This window comes from Copidosoma floridanum, unplaced genomic scaffold (assembly GCF_036245765.1).
Source record: "Copidosoma floridanum isolate Cflo_tuat_1 unplaced genomic scaffold, Cflo_Japanese_pri ptg000001l, whole genome shotgun sequence".
Taxonomy (NCBI): domain Eukaryota; kingdom Metazoa; phylum Arthropoda; class Insecta; order Hymenoptera; family Encyrtidae; genus Copidosoma; species Copidosoma floridanum.
In genome coordinates, this window is record NW_028321878.1 from 1697927 (window position 1) to 1708890 (window position 10964).

General features: G+C 42.9%; 1 protein-coding gene across 3 annotated transcripts; it reads left to right on the top strand.

The window, feature by feature from the left end:
- Positions 1-3808: 3808 nt before the first annotated feature.
- On the top strand, positions 3809-6892 carry apd-3l (apidermin 3 like). Of its 3 annotated transcripts, none has more exons than XM_089598389.1 (5): positions 3809-3865; positions 5379-5634; positions 5713-6060; positions 6504-6602; positions 6798-6892. In XM_089598389.1, exons 1-5 carry the CDS (start codon positions 3854-3856, stop codon positions 6890-6892), a joined length of 810 nt encoding a protein of 269 aa, XP_089454515.1. In that variant the 5' UTR covers positions 3809-3853. The 3 variants fall into 3 exon arrangements, with proteins under 3 accessions (XP_089454515.1, XP_014204142.1, XP_089454520.1); XM_014348656.2 differs by having other exon boundaries at positions 6525-6602; XM_089598394.1 differs by having other exon boundaries at positions 5713-6054; positions 6525-6602.
- Positions 6893-10964: the final 4072 nt, after the last annotated feature.

The window sequence follows — 10964 nt, forward strand, 5'->3', positions numbered from 1 at the left end:
GCTTGATTTTTTTTTCCAATCGCGGAGAAAGTCGACGTACGTAACGATGCTAATCTACGACATCGCGGTGACTTTTATCAGCGAGTGATTAGATACGTTTTCTCTATACATATAGGTATGGACAAATTTTTCTCAACATGCTCGCAAAGGACATTTTTTACCCCATAAAGATATCGAACCCAAATGAATATGTTCGGTGCCCATCGGACGGAGGGTCTGTTTTTTTTTTTTTTTTCGTCCCGACCAATTGCGCAAACGCCGGCAGAGAAATCGGCCCGAAATCCCAACAACTCGCAATAAACCGCACGTACTTACCGATTTGTGGCTCTGCCGCGCGCAACGGGGGCTTATTAACGCCAGTGACGCGGCACGAGGGTGATCACCGAGCGTGTCAGGAATGCGCTCGACCGACCGACTTTCCTGCCTTTTCTTTTCATTCTTCGAATCCCCCATTGATTTACCAGCCCCCATCTTTTATGATTTCATTTCGCAACGGATTGCACAATTTTCGTCAATCCCAATGTATCGAAGCGCCCGCGCGGAAAACTATCGGTCCGCGCTTCGCGATGCATCGTGCCTATACACGTGTCCAAGTATATCGTGCATATCATTTACTCGCGCAGGAAAACCGGTCGCGACTCAGCCCCGCGATGGGGAAAAAAAAAACCAAAAAAAAGAAGGATCGGGCGCAGCTTTCGCCGAGGCAGCCGGTAAGTATAGCATTTTTGTCACTTCCGAAAAATAATATAATAGCTTTCACTTTCTAGAGCGGCCTAGACGCGCCAAAGCCGAGCTCTGTATATTTTGCACCCGCGTAACTTGCACACGATTGTATGTATATATGTATACTTACTGCGTGTAAGGCGTGTTACGCCGAGCCCACACGTATAGAGCTATTTTTTCTTTTTTTTTTTTTTTTTCTTTACTTGGCCCCCCTTAGGAGAAAAGTATATGCACACTAGTCAGATAAGAAGTCCTCGGTCGGACTTACACGGACCCTGGGTGGTACTAAAGACATCGACCTATTTATGCGCCTTCTTTCCTTTCGACAGCCACTGTCGGAAGCTTAACGAGCTTTATTTTCTCTGGCCTGGTGATGATGCAACCGCGGCTAGTGTATACCAAATCAGATGGAGAAGATTTAAGGTAAATGGCATACGCGAGCGAATGACCGAGCTTAAACAAAAAATCGATTGGGAGGCTCATTATTGATTGATGTTTTGCTGTTTTTTTTTTCTTTTTTATTGGTCCTGTGGTCGAACTTTGGGTAATAACAATAGACTAAGAGAAAAAAAATAGTAAAAATTTATGTTAGGTGGCCTACAGACTTTTTACCATTTGATGAATAATTTTTAATGTTTAGAACGGTAATTTTTGTTGCAAGTGCCATTATTTTTACTGTTTGTACAATGAAATTACTGTCCAAAATGGTAAAAATTAGGTAGGAAAAAGTACACCAGATTACCACTCTAGGACAGTAATTTTTATCATTTTTGTTACTTTCAGTGTATAGTAAGCTGCATGGCGTGGTAAGCCATTAGTTTGGTCAATTAAACGATGGGTTTCGACTTTTTTTCTAGCTATAGACTGTGGACGAGGATTAGGGGTTCTCTGGTGAAATAAATATTTTGGCACATTTTCTCAAGTTGGATCAACTCCTCTCAAAGGACCGCTATGAGGTACAGAGATTATTACACTATATAGGGTGTACGTGTATCTTTACCGTATAGGGTATAAAGTTTATATATTATATATAAAGTTTCCGGACTAAATCAAGTAATTTTCATTTGGTAGATACTTAATTTTGTTTTAACAGCAAACCGCAATTTGCAATCAGAGAGTACAAAACATTACGTATATAATATGTTGTAATAACACTTTTTGCTCTGGGGATGAATACCTGGTAGGCAAAGGTCTAATCTTTCAGCCACTTGTTTGTAAATACAGTTTGTAGGAAAAAATGGCAATGGAAATCCACAAACAAGCAGACGTTGTAAAACAAGTGGCCCAATGCATAACTATACTCGGTTAGGGAGCGATAACGCGAGAAAATTGTCCGATTTTGCGCAACGTCGAATTTCAAATTACTTTGCAAATCATACACCGCGGAGGCTCACTCTTCAACCGATCGATCGCGCAAAATTACCCCGCGATCGGCCGTGGATACACACAACCGTCCATAGCGCGCTGTTGCGCAATTTTTTACTTATTAAACGTTGATAATTTCAACGCACATTGTTTAACCATACATATGCGTCGTTATTATTGGTTAATAAGTATAATTGCGCGATCAAAAGTCGAAGCGTGAAATCGGGTGCGAGCGCCAAGGGATAGATTATTGTAAAGTAATAACGAGAAAATTAATAGCTCGTCTCGCAAGACGGCAACAACAACAACAACAAGAGGCGATTTGTTGGCTCGAGCAACGCGCCGTTCCCACGCGGCGTTCGGCTGGAAAATCGCAAGAAGATCAGACCAAACGACGAGCGGGGAGATAAAAACTTGCCGACGGAGCTCACACAGCCGTCAAGTTTAACACTTAGCATAATCCTGAATAATGAGTTTGCAATCCCTCTCGCCCCTTCTCCCGGGACAAAGTGCCCTCGCGGGCTAAGTAGATTTCGTCGCCTCTTTAAATTATAACCACTGCCTGTATACGTATGTATACATCCAACCGACTGTTTCCGCTCGGTGCGCCCTTGTATGCACAACTCACGGCCCGCCAAGTTTCCAAAGTGTATCTCGATCCGCGCCTAAGCTGTTTGTCACTGCGTTCGGACTTTACGACAATACAGGTATTATACGCTTGGACAAAGAGAAAAAAAAAAAAACGGCTGGAAATGTACAGTTTTAACGGTGCTTTTGGCTTATCGATTACTCAAGGATTCATGTATAATTTATCTTTCTAGAGTAGATTTCGGGGGAATCGGTCTGATGCTACTACTACACGAGGTAAAGTTGACGAAGAAAGAAAAATCCCGGGAAAAAAAAAAATAAATCGGGATCAGTCGTAATCACGGTAATTTTGACGAGCGCGTCAGAAAAGGGAACGAAAGAAGCGCGTTTGAAATTCGAGCGTAAAATTTTATTTTAAATTTATTTTCGCTTATTGAAAAATTATCTCGTTTGTTACTTGTGCCCCATTGAATTGAATAATCTCCCCGGTCATCGTGGACGGAGCATATTATTAAACGACTAGGGTACAAGACCCTTGTGAATAAAAACGGCGATGGGTCGTGGCGATTGATAAGCAAAATGATAAAAGAAATGTGTTTCTTACGTCGAAGCGTCGAGCCCGAGAGAAGCTCGTCCAGCACCACAGGTGGTTATATGGGTCCTCCCTGGAGCAGAGCGCGTGCGAGCGATCCGAGCAGCCGGCCTCGACTAGAGAGCGAAACGTGAGCCGGGACACGGCAGTACAGGTGCTCGCTGTTACCCCGGAATATCCTGAACGGCCGACCGAAAAATAAAGTCGCAAGAGCACGAGGACTTTGCATCAGGTGGTGTTGTTCTTGTTGGATGCTGCGCCGACACGTGGAAGCCGGTTTCCGATGCGGCGCGTGGCAGGATAGGGACGAGCCGGGGTGGCGGCGGAGGCCGCGAAAAAAGGGAGGGGTGGGAAAAGACGATGATTACGAGGAAGAGGAGGAGGAGGTGGGGCGAAGGGGAGCAAGTACCGTGTGGTGGCGGTGGCTACGGCGGCGGCGGCAGCAGCTTTCGAAAGGACGGTGATTGCGGTGCCTAGGCCTGCATAGGGGAGCTTGCCCGAGTTGGGACCGTATATAAAGCCGCCCGACCCGGCCCAAGTCAGTCATTCACCGGATTATAACAGCCCACCACACACAAACCAAACATGAAGGCCTTTGTGAGTATCTCCTTCTCGTTCGGTTCGCTCGGTCCCTATTATTTCTTATACACACCTTGGCTTTTTCTTTATCTCCTCTCTTTCGCAAGCTCTTCTCCACCCTCTGTTTACATCACCTCCATCGACCCGATATTATTTTTAAAAAAAAAAACCTTTTTTTTTTTCTTCTTCACTTTCGTCTATTGTACACACCCATACTCGATTGCTCGTCGTGTCGTTAAAGTGCCGATTTTCCTTCCGTCCAACTCGTGCGCCGCGATCCATTTTCCCTTTCTCTTCGAATCGCGCCGATCCAGAGCTTCAAACTGTACATTTTACATGCCCCGTTTCCGGAAGAAATACGATAACCCTTGGGAGAGCACCATCACCACCACCAGCACTAATATTATTATTATCATCATCATCATCCGAGAGCAACGATTCGCACGGGTTTAATAACGAATGCGCGAAAACTTCCGCGAGCGCCCCAACTGAAATAACAGAGTTACGAAGCGCGGAAATTCGCTAAACGCCCGCCGAAAGAGCTTCCGGGGAGCTCGGGTTATTATACCGACCGACGCCGCGTGAAAGTACATACGCATAAATGCGGAATATTATTAGCGAACGAATGCGTAATTTCTCGCAGTTCCGAGTTACCTTACCCTCCCCTCTTTCCGCGTATAATGCACCTTGTGTTATTATATATACCTACGCACACGCGAGCGCGCGAAATTGATTTCTAAATCGTTCGGACTTTCTCCGCCTCTCTTGCCTATTACCTTAATACCATATATATATATATATATATATACACGCGTGTCTCTATGTATACGGGGACATTGCGCACTGCGTGTGTGTATCCTGAGATCGGGCGCGCCGCGATTGCATCGGCAGTGCCGATTTCGCAAGACCCTTTCCCCCTCTGGCTCCGGGCGCTCCCTTAACGAGCTCCTTTGGCCGCCCGATTAATCGCGCATATAAGGTCGCGTTGCGCCTAAGCGATCGGCTATTGCGCAAAGCCCGGTATTTTTTTTTTTTCTTTCTTTTTTCCTCCTTTTCCATCGCCTATTATGGGGGAAAAGCTAGCCGAGTGCGTTTCGCGAAAATCGCTCCAATTACGCGGTATACACGGCCCGTTATGTAGCCGACTAGCTCGCTCCGACTGACCTGGCTTTTGTGACGCAACGCCCCGTCGTCCAGCATCTGTATCTTGTCTCGAGTTACCTGTCGCGAGCGCTGGAGCAAAGCAGAGGGGGGGGGATAGATACATAGGACAATGCTGCCTATGCCTCGAACGAAAGTGAAAGCAGCATGACTAATCGCAGCTAGCTGCCGCGGAAAATCGCGATCGGCCGCGTGGGATAGTTCACCACCGCCCGTGGGAAACTTTGCCGATTCCCACGACCACACGCGCTACGATTTTTCGACTTTTCCTCCCCCTATTTCTTTTTCTTTTTCTTTTTTTTTTCATCGACTACTCGGAATGTTTATTACGTAAAAATAGTCGAATAATAATTGTCGCTTGTCGTTGCAGATCGTGTTCGCCTGTCTGGCAGTGGCGACGGCCCGCGCTGGAATCGCGCACGGAGGCTACGGTGGACACGGAGGTTACGGCTACGCCGGCCACGGTGGCGCTGGGCTCAGTGGAGGTCTGGCCGCGGGGGCGGGAACCGCGAACTCGCTCCAGGGTGGTGCGTCCAGTCTGGGATCGGGTGGTCTGGGAGCTAGCTACGCCGCTGGCGCCGCCTCGGCAGCCGGAGCTGCGGGAGTACAACAGATCGTCTCCGGTGGTACGTATCGTTGAGGATGGTCGATCGGTAAGGTGTGGCAAATGCAATGGTGGAGACATGTTTGGTGTGGATCGACAGGTGTGCTCGGTGGAAGGGCCGACATTGGACCGGCCGAGGGACCCAAAGCCAACGTAGGACCCCAGAGCGGACCGTCGGACCTCGTGGGACCCCAGGAGGGCGCCAAGTCCATCGGAGGACCCCGTACCGGCCCGTCCAGTCTCGTGGGACCCGCCGCTGGCCCATCGACCCTCATTGGACCGAGCCAGGGCACGGCTACCCTCGTCGGGCCCAGCCAGGCCACCGCTAACCTCGTCGGACCCAGCTACGGAGGTGTTGCCTTCTACGCCGGATCCGGTGGCATCAACGGTGACGACGGTAGCTCTGGATCTGCTGCCGCTGCCGCTCCCGGTGGCCTTGGCGGTGCTGGTGAGCATTTATCACGTCATATACTCTTCCGTAAAAACGTCTTTTGATTTTCTCCACACGCACGTGACACGATATGCATTTTTTTGGTCATTCAAATACTTTATTTCAAAGGTTAAAACTTGAAAATTACAAGTCAATTGCACTTTATTTTGTAATAAGTTTTCTCTTTCTTTATTTTGAGTTTCAAAGTACTTTTAAACACAAGAATAAAAGTTAGCACTGAATCTCAATTCAACTTTAAATATAAATTGTTTGGTTTAAAAAGAACAACCATATTTTAAGTATTAATTAAGAATTTGCCTCATCAAGTCGGATGGGATGAGTATAAAAATGTATAATAATACCGCGAGACGGACAATGACGTGGACGTACCTACGATCCTACAACTGACAGCCATTACGATCGGGACTGGTGTGTTGCTCGCAAAGGTAGCCTGATCTAAGTTGGACCTTCTTGTCGCACAGGTTACGGCGCTGGTGCCATCGCTGTCATCGGAGGAGGAGGCCCCGGCATCCACGGTGGTATTGGAGGCCACGACGCAGGTACGCATTGTTATTTTATATAAATAGTTTTTTTTTTTTTTTTTCCGAATTTGTTTTTGTAAAGTACAGTAACTTTGTTGAAAATTAATTATTCATGTCGGTGAGACGCGTAGATTTAGAAAATTTAGCAGAGAAAAATAATAAATTTTGAAAAAAAAAAAAAATTGAACTATATACTTTACGATATATTTCCAGGAGTGGCAGTGATCAACGGACCAAGTGGAGCCATCCACGCAGGTCTCGGCAGTCACGGGGCAATCATCCCAGGCCCCATCCATGGAAAATGGTAAGCGCTCACGGACCAGCAGCGATCTCGGCCAGGCGACGGCGGCACACCTCACCTCACCTCACCTCACCGGTCCCGCATTTCCCATTTTTCGCATTTAAGTACACATCACTATATATATATACATATAGGTAGGGATCACTCACCCTGCGAGTAGCCCCCCCCCTCTCTCTCTCTCACTATCTGTTATACTGCTGCTGCCGATCGACGACGACGACAAAGAAGAAAAAGAAGAAGTTGGAGATGTGATGATGACGATCGGTAACGCTGATGCTGATGCGACATGTGATTTGTAATAACTTAGTCAATTCCCATTGTTGAGCCCGTCGACTCGGGGGGAGGAAGGTTATTATACATGCGAGAGCCATTCTCGCGCGAGTGTGCGACAGAGAAAGAGAGCTATAATATACTTCAGAGGGAGGACGATACGAAGAGGTGATTAGAGGTGTGAAAAAGAAGAGAGAAAGAAAGAGGGAGAGAGAGAGAGTGAAAAAAAAAGAACGAAAGATTGAAAGAGTGAGAGACGGGTGGCGCAGGCCGGGGCTATAATATATATGTGTACAACCCCTGTGTTTCTCACTTACGCCAACAGACACGCATACACACAAGTCTATATACATATATGAATATACGCCCATAGACACACACGCCATGGACACACGAAAGCGCGGATACGGGCGTTCCGTCACCGGCTCGTATATGGGTTTTGGCGAAACGGCTCTGTTTTCTGAGCGCCCGAGGCGCCCCCTGGTGTTGCCCACCATCGGCACAGTCTCGAGCCGGCCGGCGCCCGACCGGCTGCATCAGCACTCTTCTCGCACCCTTTTGTCTTCAACTTTATTTGTATTTTTTTTTTTACGCCTACTCTTTCGAAGCTTGTATCGTTTTCGTGCGAGCCCTTGAGTCGAGGTATACGGGGACTGCGCTCCGTTTCTCACTGTTGTTATTGCACAAACACACGTACACACAGAAACAAGCTCTCATACATATAAAAACGCATTCATATAAAGACAAGCACGCGACAGCTGACATACCCGCAGTACTCGTCCACGTGCATCGAACGTGCCACTATTACCTATTACTATTGCTCAGCTCCGTACGACTCTGTACTTTCTTCCACGCCCTTTGTCTTTTTTTTTTTTCCAATCTTCATCTTCCTCTTTTTATTTCTTCTGCCTTACGTTCTCAGTCTTACTTTGTTCTTTCTCTCTTTCCTGCGTGCGCTTTTCGCGTACCGACTCTGTACAATTCTGTTCTCTTATATTATTACTACTACATCAACAACGCAGAACAAACACACGTACTATTGCTATGCCTATACATGTGTATACCCGTTTTCATACGTACATATATATATATAATGTTATACATTTAGTGAAGAAAAGGACCGGTAGACTATATGGTAGGTCGGATGTTCCCGCGAGTGAATATAAAAATGTATATAGATATGGCCGCCGCCCCTCGTCATACTCTTTTCTATGCGATCACGACTAGCACCATAGCAATGCGTTTATACATTTATACAATACTTTATATAAAAATAAAGCATCAGTATTTAAAACTCAACCACAAGTCTATATTTATGTATGTACTTCCTTCCTCTCCACCATCGTTTTCACCTGTCTCCATCTCAATTCGCAACAACAACATTTTTTTCTTTTACTAAATATGATTGCACCGGCTGATAACAAAATTTGTTTAAAATGAGAGTTTTTTTTTTTTTTTTTTTTTATAAAAGTCGTGAATTTTATAGAAGCCGTAGAAATTATAAAATTTTCATTTTGTGGATACTAAATTTCTTCAATAGCATACTGGTGAAAGTTTCGCGTTATTAACTATACCAGCAAATAAATTTTTAAACTAAGTTATTATTCATTAAGTCTTACAAAACTACTTTAATTGTGTCTACTAATTTTAATTGTACAATTTTTCACAAGATTTCTTTGAAATTATTAAATTTTTTGTAAATAAATTTTACGGGTTAATTTAAAATACAAGTTTTTAAGTCATTAATATTTAAGTAAATTGTTGATTAAAAAAATACTCGTTCAAGAAACCAAAAAAAAATGGAAAATATTTGCAGTTTGTATTTTGTATCTACGATTAAAATTTGAGTTTTATATAAAATTTGACTATGTAGGTACATTGACAAAACTGGTAAAAAAGTATTTTAACGAAATTAATACCTCCATTCAAAAAATAACTTTTACTTTACAAGTTTTAAAGATGTACAAATATAAAACCAATTATAAAAAATTTGAGGTTTGCATAATTTTTTGATGTTTTACTTTAAAATAATAAATAAAACCTGAGGCCTAAAAAAAAACTCTTTTTTTTGGAAGCAAATTTCAGTTACTTGTAACGATTTTACATCAATAAAAAAGTTTTATTGAAATAAGGAATTTTGAGTTAGAGTATTTTCTTTGTCATTAACGAGCTTAATCAATGTATTGAGATAAATTTTTAGAGGGAAGACTGCTGGAAAAGTCGCGCTTGAAGCCTATGCACATTTCTTAACGCAAAACATTAGTTGTCTGTACATTGTATATAATCGACTTAACTGCATAAGTGGGGCAGTTATTTTTTATCTTTTGCAGATACCAAACCTTAACACTAGCCAAATATTATTATCATTTACTCTGATGATCAAAACTTTATAGGCGCAAAAAATTAAAAAAGTAGAGAAAATGGAACCGTTAACAGTAAATAAAAAATAAAAAAATGTAATTTAATTGTAATTTTTCAAATGTTTAGCGTTACAAGTCATCCTAATTCAGGGAAATCGGCAAAAAAGTACTGATGACAGATTGTATTTTGGGGTATCGCTCGTCAGATAAAAACGTGAGTGGAGTCTTACAATTTTTAGAGGAAGAGGAAATCGCTACTATTTACCATATAATTATATGCACCTCCTTGCAGTTTAAGGGTGCGAACCATTAATAATAGTTGATAGATTGATTGTGCTCGTGTAGCTCTACAGTGAATTATCGAAAGTACATTGTAGAGTAAACGTATCGGTAAAGTCGACTTTACCGATCTCTCAACGATTTATCAGCAGGTTTCGATTCGATCGGTAATGTTCTTGCAAATAGATTATCATGAAATCGGCTGTAGGGTAACTTTTAACTTTTACAGTCAAACAATTATCAAAAATGTCAAATGTTAATCAAAAATAAATTGGCAATCCTTTAACAATAAATTTGTGCGTGAATAAGCATATATTAGCGAAACTTTATAAATCGCTCCACACATATGCAATGCAATCAAGTTTTGCGGTAAAATGTAGAAGAAAAAAAATTATAAAAATACTTTCTAGATGAATAATTTGATCTTAGCTTTTCGAAAATAATTATTTCTAATTTTGCATAAGTTTATAAAAGCTCACATTCTGTTGTGCTCATTGTGGACAGTAGATGGCGCGTTAATTTACATACTCGACTGGCCTTTCGCGTTATTCATTTAACAAATGACTCATAAACAGCATATGCAAGGTGCAAGAACAGCGTACAATCGTTTCAGTTATCGGCTTTGATGTCAAAAGGGCCAGAATATACTTATTGCACATTGCATTGTAACGAACAATTTCACTCACCTTGATAATCGACTTGTCGAACGATCAACGAGCTGTTGGCGCCCCACATTCCGATACAGAAACCTGAAACAAAAAAAATTTCGTTAAATTGCTACAATAAAACATTACAAGTGAAAGCATTATTGTTTCAATCTCGTAACAATTACCTACTGAGCCATTAGCATATCATGACACGCCTGAAAGCAATAGGCGCACACGCTAACGACGTGCCAACGCCCGATCAAAAAAAAAAAAAAAAAAATGCTCATTGAATTATGAATTAATTAATTAGTCATGTGTTCGTAAGGCTTTGCAATAACGCAAGCTTCGCGTCGATTTTTCTCGCATATACTTATATGGGTCAAGGCTTACAGAAATTAACTCGAGCGATCGTTCCATCTTAGGGGCTCATTAGAGCGTAAACTATATACAAATGGTGAAAATTTACAAGGGATTGCTCATTAACCAACGAATTTAAATGATTTTGCAAATACGAGAGCATCAA